The sequence below is a fragment of the Delphinus delphis genome, chromosome 1 (genome assembly GCF_949987515.2).
Source record: "Delphinus delphis chromosome 1, mDelDel1.2, whole genome shotgun sequence".
Lineage (NCBI taxonomy): Eukaryota > Metazoa > Chordata > Mammalia > Artiodactyla > Delphinidae > Delphinus > Delphinus delphis.
The window spans coordinates 152,691,593-152,705,046 of NC_082683.1; the positions used below are offsets into that span (position 1 = coordinate 152,691,593).

At 48.4% G+C, this 13,454-nt stretch overlaps 1 protein-coding gene across 1 annotated transcript; it reads right to left on the reverse strand.

Moving 5' to 3' along the window:
- Window positions 1-7,046: 7,046 nt before the first annotated feature.
- Window positions 7,047-13,168, reverse strand: BTG2 (BTG anti-proliferation factor 2). Its single transcript, XM_059996409.1, has 2 exons — window positions 12,857-13,168; window positions 7,047-11,511 (listed from the first exon to the last, which is right to left on the reverse strand). The coding sequence occupies exons 1-2, from the start codon at window positions 13,008-13,010 to the stop codon at window positions 11,177-11,179; spliced, it is 489 nt and encodes a 162-aa protein (XP_059852392.1). The 5' UTR covers window positions 13,011-13,168; the 3' UTR covers window positions 7,047-11,176.
- Window positions 13,169-13,454: the final 286 nt, after the last annotated feature.

A 13,454-nucleotide genomic window follows, 5' to 3' on the forward strand; every position in this document is an offset into this window, starting at 1 on the left:
TAATCTTAACAAGTGGTTTTACATTGTGTTCCGCCCTCCTGGGTATCTTTGAAGCTCATCTCAGGACACAGTCAGTGTTCCTTTCTTTTCTCTCCCACCTGGGAGGTGCCATGGGAAAAGTCATGGGAAAAACCTATTGGTGACTATGACAGGGAGATTATTTTCCTTTTGCAAAAACAAGAGAAGCCACTGAGACCTAAGCCTCTACCCTGAGCAGGTCCTAGTAAGAAAGGAAGTGGGTCACAATGAGCACAAGGAGTTCCTGTGTTTTGCACAAGAGCTGGGAAGTCAGCAGCTGAGGATGAAGCAATCCATCTGGCTGGTTGGTCTCTATTGGATCAGGATTTCTCCATCTGGAAAGAGGCAAAGGGCAAAGGAGAGAGAGAGAGAGAGAGAGAGAAAGAGAGAGAGCCCTATGGGGTTGGGGGGAGTCCACTGAAGTGTATAGACTAGACTGCTTGGTTCCCCAGCCCTTCTTGCTCTCAGTTTCATACCCAGGTACTGCATTAAACCCAGAAGCTACAGTGGGTATTGAGAAATACCAGAGGTGATCTCTAGAGCCTTCAAATTGAAATATGACATAAAAAGAAAGCAATTCAAGGAAGACATACACAAATAAAAGATCATATACATGAATAAGCGAGGGAACAGCAACTTCTTCCTATAAAAGTTTAGAGGGTTGTTATAAAATCAGTCAAGGCTAGGATAAGTGTCAGGAGTTCAGAGGACAGGCAATCTGAGTTTGGACATAAAATATACGTAAGATTGAGATTCCAGACTTCTTAACTGTTTTTTGACCACCTGCAATGTGAACTGTGGCTTGGTGTAAAAGTTCCTGGAATCCAGAAGACCAGAGGGCTAAGGGTGACAGGGGGAATTAGAAGAAACCCTGGATCCAGTTTTGCCTTAGTTTTTCTTTCTTTCTTTTCCCCCTCTGTTTATTCAGTCAGTCCTGGATTTGACCCGACCCTGTCACTTACTAGCAGTACGCCTGTAGGTAATTTGCTTCACCTTCCCTGAGTCTTAGTCTCTTCATCTATAGTCTAAGGGTAATAATATCAACCCATGGAGTTAATCTGAGAATTTAATGATATTATACGCATGGCAAATGCTCACTAGTGCCATTTATTATTGTGTTATTCTGTTAACCCATTGCAAACACCAAGACAGAAAAGGATTAAGGAGGTAACATTCCCATTCATTCATTTACACTATTGTTGAGAACCTACTGTATGCCAGGCCCCATGCAAGCACTGGAGATACAAGGTAACATCAAGATATGCAGCCCAGCTCCCAGAGCCAACAGCCTCCCAGGGAGACATAAATAAAATAATCATCCAGATGAGTGGATCACTTCAACTAAAATGGAGAAACTTGAACCGCAAATACTACCCTACCTTCCTGGGAAGAGTGGCCAGGGAGAAACCCAAGACAGCGTTTGTCTTTGCACCAACTGTCTGGGGTTGGGGAGGTTTGGTGAAGGTGGGGTGTATAGTCGCTTCAGCTCTGAGGTAAGAAAACGGAGGCTTTGTCAAGACGGCCCCTTCCACTCTCAGCCTTTGCCTTGAGAAGCAATGCACTCCACTTTATGGCAGGTGAACGGTGGAGGGTGACCCAGCACCACCAGCCCTTGTCATGTTGGCGTTAGAGTCCAGGGCAACCAGGCCTTTGTGCTGAGGTCCCTGTGGTGACTCACACTTTAGACCTTGACCCTCTCCCCTGGGGAAAGGGGAATTAAGGTAGGAAGCTTCTAGACATTTCACTTGCGATATGACCCTCTGTTCTGACCCAGCTGAAGCCCCTGCCCTGCTCTGCCGAGAAAGCCTTCTTCCTCTCTGGGCCCAGTACTGTTTATACACTCTCAGAAAGGCAGGTATCAGGAGGCAGCTGGTGTTTGTGGTCAGTTCCCCCCAGATACAGGAGCTCCAGACCTACCCCCACACTGGCTGCCATTGGTTAATGGGAAGCCAAAACAGACTCCCACCCGCTGCCCTCAGCCACCCAGCCAGCAAACAAAGAGCTACAGGAAACACCTGGAGGAATGGGCAGCTGGCAAGGGGACGCTCTGCCCAGGAGAAGAAAGGGCTTTCAGGATTAGTTAGGCCAGTGAGGAGCTGGGGGAGGGGCTTGACTGCACTTCTCTGGGTACCCAGCAGCGGCAAAGAACTAACAGCTGAGTTGCTCAAATGCACTGTCACTCCCCCCACCCAACCACACACACACAGAGGAAAGGGATCATCCCCCTCTGGCACCAGCTTCCCTAGAGCCAGGACAAGAAGGCTCATTAAGGAAAGACTCCTGAGAGGGCTTGTGCCTCTGCCCCTCTCCTTCCTTCCGTGGCCTCCTCACCCTCAGCCAGAAAGCTTAATCCTCTTCAGACCATGTAAATTTAAAGCCATGGTATAAGCATGAAGACAGAATCCTTAAATGATACATCAGCCTATGGTATGTGAAAGCATTTTTCCAACAATAAGTCTCCATTTATTTCCAAACTTATTTATCCAGACCTGCATTCATATCTGCCTACTCATTGCTTATTATTTCAAGTTGTTGTGGTTCCAGTTGTGTGGAACAGATTTGACTGAAAAGATCAAATGAAGTCCTACCATCAGTATCCACCTAAGAACAAATTTGCTGGTGTGTAGACCATGTGCTGGGAACTGTGATATCTGCAGGGGGACTCAGCTCACAGGGCTCCCTCACCCGCTCTTAGGAAACTCCCAAAGTGGGCAATTTCCTTTTTAGGTCCTGAATGGGAGGGAGGATGTTAGGAGAGGGCAGTGAGGAGAGGGCACTTGCTCCACAGTCACCTGTGGGCACATCCTTTCATTCAACCGCCAGTGTACTCAGTGTACTAAGACTGTCTCATGCCAAGTTGTGCATGGCACATGGGGGTATAAAAAGAAATAGAACACAATGGTTCCTCCTGTGGAGGTGTATATGGTAACAGTTGGAGAGGGGATGCAAGCTTGCAAAGCCACCAGACCTCAACCAAAAGCAAAACATGAAGATGTGCTGACTCTTTGTTATGAAAGTGTAAACAGTAATAAATGACATGTATATATATATCATTAAGAGGCTCTAGAGTAAGAAATGTGTTATAAAAGTGCAAGCAGTTTTAAACCATATGTACAAACATTGAAAAGCCCTGAGGTAAGAATGTTTTTAAAGAGGACTAGCAGGATTATTCAGGAAAAGTATCCTGAAGAGGCAACAGGGGAAGGAAAAAACTCTAGAGAGTCATGTAGGTTTTTTTGGTGGTTTTTTGTTTTTTAAAGCTTTATTTATTTATTTATTGGCTGCGTCAGGTCTTAGTTGCAGCACAAGGGATCTTTCGTTGTAGCGCGTGGGTTCTTCATTGCGGCACACGGGCTTCTCTTGAGCTGTGGCATGAAGACTCCAGAACGCAGTAGTTGCAGCGCTTGGGCTTAGTTGCCCCGCGGCACATGGGATCTCAGTTCCCTGACCAGGGATCGAACCCGTGTCCCCTGCATTGCAAGATGGATTTTCAACCACTGGACCACCAGGGAAGTCCCAAGAGTCACATTGATTTTAAATTTGTTTCCACTACCTCTCCCTCTAGTTACTGGTGCTTTGCTTTCTTCATCTGTGAACTTGAGGTAACAATATCTCACAGTGTGCTGTGGACATTACAAGAGACATTCTGTGTGTAAGGTACCAGGCAGAGTATCTGGCAATTGTGGGTGCTCAGCACATGGTTAAGTGCTCATGTCCTAGAAGGAAGTGTGTCAAAGTCTTTTACAAGCAGTTTTGGGCCGTGATAATTGTCGGAGTAGAGAAACTTGCAAATGTGGACGTGGCTGCAAGGAAAGGTGAGCAGGTAAGAATTGACAAGGTGAGGGGTCCTGGTGCAGATAGGCCATTGCACAGAGTATTTGAGGTTGGAAAGACTGGGAGAGCCTTATATTCCCATTTTAGGGATTCAGAGTGAAAAAGAAAGGCAGCAGGAAGGGAATGGCACAATGAAAATAGTTTGCACTTGCCCCGGGCTGCTGGGCAGGCCAGGTAGTAGAGCAGGTAGAAGGCTGTTGTTTTATTTCAAGTGTGACAGGGGCCCGACTAGAACTCTGTGCTGGCCTAAATGGGACAGAAGAATCAGAGATTTTCCTGTTCCATCTGGAAATGGAAATGGAATGGTGAGAGGTGATTTAGCATAAGTGACTCATTTTACAGATGAGAAAACCAAGACTCAGAAGGTGGACGTGACCAGTCTAAGTTGTCAAAGACATCTATTACTAGCTATTTTCAGACCTGAAGCTAGGGCCCCTATTTCCCAACTCCTAAACCTAGAGTTATTTCCACCACCTCATAGCTGGCTTCACAAGTAAACATTGGGAAGAGAATTTCTGTAGACAGCATCAGTGTTCAGGAGCTATGGACCCTATTCTCTCTCCTGCCACCTTGGAATTCCTTCCTGATGGCAGCCCAGGCTTTTCTTCTCCAGGTGATTACTTTCTGGGTAAACCCATTTAAGGAGTTCATTGTTAACTAAGGCTCTCCCATATTATGACTTAAAGTGTGTGTACGCCTCTTTAAGTGACATTTACATTTCAATGGCAGGTGGTTAAAGACCTAAGAGGCTGCTAGAGTCAAAGGACTGGTTTTTTTTTTTTTTTAAGAAGGTGCAATCACAGGTTGGTATTTTGAGCTGGGACTCCTCGTGGCAGACCCTGAATGGACTTGAGTTTTTCCTCCCATCCCTGATCTAAATCTCCTTGATCTGCTAGCCTCTACTCTTGGCCACTTTGACATTCATTCATTCAACCAGTATTCACTAACACCCACTAAGCACCAAACACTACTCAGATAAGGTCCCTGGCCTACATTCTAGCTGTAAACTCAGGGTTATAAGGACTAGGGTAGAGGAAAGAACTGAGTAACATGGGAACACTTGTCCCAGACTGGGAAGGGGAAATGTCACAGAAAAGTTGCCTGGAAGAGATGCTCTAAATCTTCAGAGGCAAGAGTTAACCAGATGAAGTGGGTGGGTAAGAGAGGGGCAGAGCATCCCTGAGTAAAGGTCCAGAGGCCACAGTCCCAGGCACAGGCTAATGGACACCAGTTGAGGGAAGGGAGAGCTGCTTCTAGTCCAGTCCTTGGAGGGGGAAGAGGCCTCAGGTGTGCCCTTGGTTCTATTAGGGGTGTTACTTCCTAAAGATCATGGCCATGGTGACAGCCAGCCACTGATGTCCTCAATGCAGAGCCTCGCTGTGAGTATGGGGGATGGGGTCAGAAACCTCTACATCCCCACTCCTCGGGGCATCATAGGTCACAAACTGGCAGCCTAGGCTGATATGCACTTTAAAAAAATAGCTTAACACTTTAAAAAAATTAGTTGCCATCTTTAGAATTCAGGGAGATGTCAAATAGAAGTCTGCATTTCAGGTTTCTCTTGAAAAATTACAATATCTGGTATAGAGCTAATGAGTGGGGTCCTTTTCAGACAAGGCTTGAGCTGGCTCTCCAAGTTCATTGTAGCCTCTGTCTAGCTATCCTCATTCATTGACTGTCTGGCCTTACCCTCACCCCTGCTACCCACCAAATTTTAAAGGAGCTCTCCCTGCTGGTATATAAAGTAGTCCTTTGTCCAACCTGCCCAGCTATAACCTCCTCTTATCTGATGTGCTCTGGGCAGCCTGTCAGGTTTACTGAACCAGGGTTGGATTAAGGCCGCCCTTGTTTATGGCAATGAGGGTGGGGAGTGGAAGAGCCAGACTTCAGCTGGGAACAAAATGTCTTGGAGCTGGTGGGAGCTCAGAGAACCAGGTTTCTCTCAATCCAAGGGAAAGGACTGGCTGCACATCTGGGGTACACTTGTTTGTATAAGATCATTGTTATCCAGGGCCCTGGTAGCCTTTTAGACTAAGCTCAAATGGTTTTTTGTTTTGTTTTGTTTTGTTTTGTTTTTGCCAGCTCTGCAAAGAAATGGTGCAGAGAGAAAGCCAGAACTCTCCGGAACTCATTACCCTTCCCCATCTCCCCATTTCTCTCTCTTCTGGGAAGGGAGAGCAGATGGGTGTGATTCCACAGATGGGCAGGATGGAGGTAAGCAAAGTTGTTATTGGAAAATCCCTTTCCCCACCCACTTGGTGTGTGAATGAGCACGTAGCCGGTTTGGTTAATCTCCACAAGCAGAACATGAAGCCAACAGGTCAAAACTGCTCGGTGGTCAATGAGATCAGATGTCTGGAAAGGACACTGTCCATTTCAGCAAGAATGACAAAGGTCAGACATCAGTTCATTCATTTATTTATCAGGTACTTATATAGGCTTCTTGGTGTTAACTGTAGCTGCTCTTGGAGGCCCAGTAGGAATTTTAATTTAATAATGGTTTCCTTCCAGTTATCAGAATGTCAGAGTGTCCTTATTCGTCTCAGGACCAGTTCAGAGCCCATGAAGAGATGAGGTTAATTTCTACTTAAAACTACAATTCTCATTTATTTAGTACTCAAGTGTGCAAAGCACCATTCTAAGTAGAATATGGATCTCATTTAATCCTCATACCATTTTGAGATAGGTTCTATTCTTAATCCCATTTTACAAATGGGGAAATGGAGGCCTGGTGAAGTAATCTGCCCCAGGTTTCACAGCCAGTAGGTAGGTGGTAGAGCTGAGATTAGACCTCCAGGCAGCCTGACACCAGGGCCTGAGCTCCTGACCTCTTTGCAGCACTGTCTCACTAGACCTGGAAATTGAAACCTTATCAGGCAGGAGTCTGAGCCAAACAAGGGAAGATTATTACAGACTTCACTTCCCAGTCCAAATGAACTTTCAGTTCAACTAACTGAAAATATGATAATAATTGTGCTAATTTGCTCTCCAGTAATTGCTAGGATAATGGAGATGATTTAGAACCAGAAGCTGAAGAAAGGAACAGAGTTCATCTAATCCACCCCCTAATTTCTGAGACGGGAAACTTTCAGGGTTTATATGAACTCACATAGCTAGTTAGGAAGAAGAACCTGGACCACAGCCCATAGATTCTATCCCCCGCCCCCCCACCCCACCCCAGCCCAGAACTCTTTCTATTGCACCACTCTTTGTTGGGCTGGGTGCCAGCACTGGCTCGGAAGCCAGGAGTCCTCACTATCTTTCCGGACCACAGGCTACTAGAGGAACAGATGTCAGCCTCACAGAAGTGGGTTTCTTCCCCCGGGGCTCGTTTGTTGCAGCATCAAGGACTTCCCCACCCAAACCTCCTTATCAGGAGCCAGGATGGGCTCTTAATCTGCAGCTCCCAGGGCCTTGTCTACACTCTTTGGGGTGGTGCTTATCATCCAGAAACAGCTGACCAAGCACAGGTCTCCCAGGCTGGCACTGTTTACCAAGTGGGGAAGCTGGGAGCAGAATGGACCAACCAATGCCCAGTCCCTGAACACATAAAAGCCACCAACTGCAATTCCTCAAGCAATTCTTGTCTACAGCCCCTATTCCCTCACCTGGCTAAGGGGTACTCTCCACTCCTATTGACATTGGTCAGATCTAAAGTAAATAACAAACTGCTTGATCACAGAACCCTCTTATTTAAATTGAGGGACTATTAGTTCTACCTAGAGCCATGAGAAACCTCAAGATCAATCTGCCATTCTGTGGTTTACCTGGCTTGGAAACAGAGGTGGGTGACGGTGTCCCCTTAACCCCCAGACAACCCTCCCTGAATTTCAGGCCTTTGACTAAACAATGAAATATCCTTCATGAGAGAAGCCTGTTAGGAAACAAGAAGTTAGATGCTGATTTTGTACTGAATAAGAGAAGAGTACACCAGGATGGCAAAAATTCGACCCTAACCTCATTTGTTAAGGACCTAGGTAGGTCCTTAACAAATGAGTACCTAGGACATTTGTGTTAGAAGCTAGACATGAAAATGGGACCATTATTTTAAACAACTCCTTGACACAAGTGGGTCCCTAACCAATTCTATTTGTGATACAGATGAGCTAGCTTCCCTGACCCCCATCTCCTGGCTCACCTACCCTCCCAGTATATCACACACAGACTCCCAGGCCGACCTCCCACCTAAGACACCTAGGTCAAACTGCATGTTTGTTGATGAGGGTCATGGAGGTATGAAATGAAGTGTGTGTGTGTGTGTGTGTGTGTGTGTGTGTGTGTGTGTGTGTGTGTGTGTGTGTAGGGTGGTACCACTGCTCATGAGACATGTTTACAATTTAGTTTAAGTATAGCCCACGTACAGACAAGAAAAAAGATAGCCCAGGTCAAAAATGTACTTGTGACCTTAGTACAAACTGCGGAGCTAGCAAGTGAAGTGGGGGTGGGGAAGCCTGTTTCAAAACCTCATGGGCAGAACCCTAGAGTCAGGGATGAGAAAGGGTGTTTCTATGTCCTTGCATAGATCCTATCTACATAGCCAGAGTTATAAAGGGTAACAGACCTATGCTCTTGGTGTTTGCTGTCAGAAGCAGCTCCTTTTTAGCTAACTGGTAACATTGGCCTTCTGTCACATGTTCAGCTCCAGTGCCTGTATCCTGAGGCCCAATTGCTCTTGTATAATAAGAATGGTGGTTGTCAAGTGGGAGCCCCAAAGATGACAAGAGAGCTTGACCAGGAATTTCAAAAAATTCTGCCCCAACCTGGAAAGGGGTTCAGTGTCCTCTGTTAACCATCCCAGTCTGTGAGCGGGCTGTGAGTCTTAATCATTTTTAATAATTTTAGTACCTAGCACATACAATAAATGCTTGCAGAATGAACTAATGAGTAAGGCGGAGGAAGAAGAGGATGCATAAGATGAGCCCTGGCTAGACTGAGGAATGCTCAGACTAGAACACTGGCCCATCTAGCATTTTCACAGGGAAGTTAGAATATGCATTAAAGAAGGGAAGTAAGGAGCTATCTCCCAGGAAAGAGGGGATGCTTGGAAATGTCCCTACCACCTACGCGATAGGTCTGCTGAATCCAACTGAAGAGAAATACTATGAGGCACAAAGGATTTGCTTCTGAGGGAAATGCAAATTAGTGATGTGGGAATTTTATCTTCTCTATACCACACGACTTCATCTGCTACACTTTTATTAAAGAAACCAAAAAAAAGTGTACATTTGTCCATAAAGCTGTACATTCTTCCATATAAAAACACTATTATACAATTAGTAACCTTTGTGTTTTCTGTCAGAATAGCTTACAAACGTACTATTTCTTTTTACTTAATGGGAGAGACAGGCCTGCTCAACAGTCCAGCTCTGGGTGTTTTGTTGTTTTTAAAGTGAACGTGAAAAAGAAGAGAGAAAAGATTAAGAATGAGACCATGAGGCTGCTTATAAAAAGGCAGGGACCTGTTTGCAGACAAGATGCAACAACAATCTGCAGTGATTCACAGCTTTGTTTCAACCCACAGACCGGAAAATTAGCTCTTGGGTCTACTGGCCTGAAGTTAACTTTAAAGCAATAAGGACTGGAAAAAGGATCTGGGAAGGTACTCGGGATCTGGAAAGTTGAAGAGGCAGTACTGGCAGGAATGGGTAGGGGAGTGTTTGGTAACTAGCACCCTTGAGTCAGAATCGAGTGTTTAAGAAATGTAGGAAAGGGGACTGGCAGTGGGGAGAAAGTTTCCTCACTAAAGGCAACAGCAGGAGGGTAGCCAGGTTGACCAGATGTTCTAGCTACATCCTTCTTAAGGTGATTCAGGTTTGGGAAACTCAAGGCCTTCTGAGGATCCCTCACTAATGTCACCGAGAAACTGAAGGAAGGAGATTTCTTCCCTGTGTAATTTTCCATTTTTCTCCAACCCAGAACAGTAAGTATTGCACAAGTCTATAGACAAATTTGGATTGTACTGAGAGAGACAGTAGCCTCTCCCACAGGTGGTCTGAGCACCAGGGAGAAAAAACACTGCCCAAGGTTTGGCTTTCAGTGTCAGCCCTACAAGAATACCAAGTAGTCCTGCAGAACTTGGGGCATTCTCCCATTCAGCCAAGGAATATCTACAAGGCTAAGCATCCAGCCATAGTCCTGAGGACAGAGGGAGAAATGGTTCCTTAAGCCCACCAGGGCACCAGGAGGTTGTGAGAGCCAGTTCTCCTCCAGATCCTCCTGGGACCCAGGAGGCCATATTGCACAGTGACTGAGAACTCTTGTCCTAGAAAATAGGGTAGCTCCATGACCCAACCAGAAGGGGAGAGGAGCGGTGGGGGGGCAGTTAGAGAGGAGTGTTGTGCTTTTAAAAAGAAGGCAGTATTCAGGGACCTGAAGTTCCCTGTAGCTTTTGAGCCACCTCTCAAAGGGATAATGGCAGCATCATGAGGACTTCTGTCTGGTTACAAAAGAAGGGTTTTGGCCAAAAAATATCCCAGTGGATACTCTATGGTTCCCAAAATTCCATTGCAAATCAACCCCAAGGTATTTGCCACACATACTCACACATAGAGCAGCTCATAGCAAGGCAAAGGTTTTGTGCAGAGTGCCCTTCTCTCCCAACTCCAATAAACCTCAACCCCTGCCTCACTCCCCTGACTCCCAAAACAAAAAGCTTTATATTCTTGGTGGGAAGCAACATCTACAGCCCCCTGAGAATAGAATTAGAAACAAGTCATGATTTCAAGAAAAGCTGCTCAGGACAGAAGGAATCAGGAGAGGCCTTTTCACTCTCTGCCTAGAATCTCATCAAAAATTGAAAGAGAAGATTAGGCAATATAGTATGATTTAAGTCCAGGCTTGAATGCCCCTGAGTTGAGTAAGAGAGGGGCCAGGGATGCAGGTGTCCTGGGTGAGAGGTTTGAACTCAGCCTCTCTTCTCTCCCCAGGGCAGATCCTGACCTCTCTCATTCACAGTTACTAACCTTGCTTGCTCCCTCTCACATCTTCCTGGGTTGCTAGCCAAGCTTCTCCCACCTCACCTTGGCCAGACCCATGCCCTCCCTGACCATTCCCCCCTCCCATTCCAGACACTGCCTCCCAGACTCAAGCACGCAACAATTCTCTCCAAAGGCACCTGGGGAGGCCACTTCCAAGCAGCTCCCTTTAAGGATTTTTTTCTTAAAAAAATCTTTTGGTTTTTTTCCCCCCTTTTCTTAAAAAAAATAATATATATATATATAAATAACTCTTCACTTAAAATACAATTCCCCAGGTAGAGGTATGCAGTGGCCTGTTGTCACAGCAGAATGAGTACAGCAGAGCGCCGGGTGGGGTGGCGGGGGATCTAACTGGAGACTGCCATGATGTAGTTCTTTGAGGGGCTGCTCCTGCCCAGCATCATTTGGTTCTTGCAGGTGAGGAGCCCGTAGGAGGTGGCCACCGGGGCCTCCTCGTACAGGACGCAGATGGAGCCATCCTCCCCAATGCGGTAGGACACCTCGTAGGGGTCCACCCACAGGGTCAGCTCACTGGGCAGCAGCCGGTGCAGCTGAGGCTGGCTGAGCCCAATCTGGCTAGCCACTTTACTGATGATGGGGTCCATTTTGTGGTTGATTCGGATGCAGCGGTAGCCAGAGCCCTTGGATGGTTTTTCAGGAAACCAGTGGTGTTTGTAGTGCTCTGTGGAAACAGGACAAGGGGGATATGCACTGGTTAGAACAGTTGGGCCATGGATGCTACACAAGGGGGGTGGGGGTGATGGGATAGGAGAGGAAGGGACCTAGTGATTTTAAGTAAGCAACATGGTTTCTCATGAGTTTCAGGACCCTCCTGAAACCCTCCTGACACTGTAGCAGAAAAAAAAATTACGGGATCTGGAAAAACCCCTCCTTCCAGGACAAGGGTTTATGTGTATCGGGAGGGTGTCCCAGAGCTCTGGGTCAATCCTCTGTAGCCAGTATATTGCCTTTGGCACATCCCCAGTTTAAGGAGGAGGGGTGTGACTGGGGCTGGCATGTCCAGGCAGGGCCTCTGGGGACCTATGAGCTGAAGTTTCAAGGCCAAGAAGGCTGCCATTACTGTCGAACCCATGTCTCCCACCCTGTGCCTCAGTGGTTCCCTCTGCCTTGAAAAGTCAGAGGCCTGTCTCAGCGGGTAAGGGAGGCAAAACCGGGATGTTTGGGTGAAACATACGTTGTTCCTCAGAAGGCAGGATCTGTGTGGGCACGTTCAGAGATGGCTATTGCTGCCCAAGACCGCCGGCCAACCCGCTAGAAACCGCTGGGAGATGGGTCTCTTCCCCAGCCAGCGGCTGCTTGTATCTTGTCAACCTCCTCCGTCTCACACCGCACCGTCCCCAACCCCGACACACGCCCGCAGAGCGCACTTACTACGTACAAGGCTCTCTCTGTACCATAATAGGTGGCAGATGGCTAAGGGGGTGGGCAGAAAATACAAAGGGGGCCCGGATTCCAACTTCGACTGAGTGAACAGCAGACGCAGGCTCAGCGCAGCCCCGCGCGGCGGGAAGAACCACGGCTGGGACTCCAAGTTGTTGAGAAGGTTCAATTGCGCCTTCTTGTTCCATAAGGACCCCCCGGCCGGTCAGGCTTTGTTGCCTGCAGGGTCTCAGGGTCCACTGAGGGAGATGAGCTCGCACTCAGACCCGCAGGTACCCCCCCCTTCCGGGACATAAGCTGGGGACTCGGGATCGCACTCAGGTCTAGTGTTTGCGCCCGCGACAGCTTGGAGGGGAGCGCCCAACCAGAACAACCGCGGACCGAGACCCTAGAGCAGGGCCGAGGAGGAGGGACAGGACCCAGAGGAATGGGCGGAAGGTGGGGATGTGGGGGTGGGGGGAGGAGACTGCAGGCCGCCCCGGGAGCTGGAAGGAAACCGAGTCCCGGAGCTGCTCGAGTGGGGAGCCCTGCCCTAAGTGGAGAGGAAAGACGCCTCAGGCAGGGAGGGGGGCCGAACCCCGGTGTCAGGGTTCGACGGGCGCCAGGACCCTCCGCAATGTGCTCACCCGTCAGGGCTTCCTGGAGAGCCCCGCTGAAAACCTGAAGTCGCTGCTCGTTCACGCAGCCCCGGGTCCTCAGAAGGCTGGAGAGGAAACCCACAGCGGCGGCGATCTCCGGGAGCATGTCTGTTCTCTTCCCGGTCCAGCTGGCCTGGCTCATGTCGTGTGCAACTCTGGGAGCGGTGGCGGAGGCGGGGGTCAGAGAGAGGTCTCTGATGGGACGTGCCGAACCGTAAGCCTCAGCTCGCTCGCCAGTCGCGAGGGCTTTGCCCGGACTTTACCTGCTACACGCCTTTCATACTGTTGCGAGAGCCGGAGGAGCCGGCGGCGGAGTTCATTGGCCGCAGCCAGCGGATAGGGGCGGAGCCTGGCGTCCGCCCCGCCCCGCGCGCCATCGGTCTCAGTCCCGCCCCCACCTACCGCCACCTCCTCTGCGCTGAGGTCATCGCCCGCTGACGTCAGTGCTGGGAACAGTAGCTGAGCTTGCAGGCTGAGGGAAGCGGGAGGAGAAAGGGGTGGGGGGGCCCGAAGGCTCTCTGGGAAGGAGAGCGGCGCTTCAAGCTGGGGATTCTCTGACCTCTCCTATTCTCCCATTCTTCCAGAC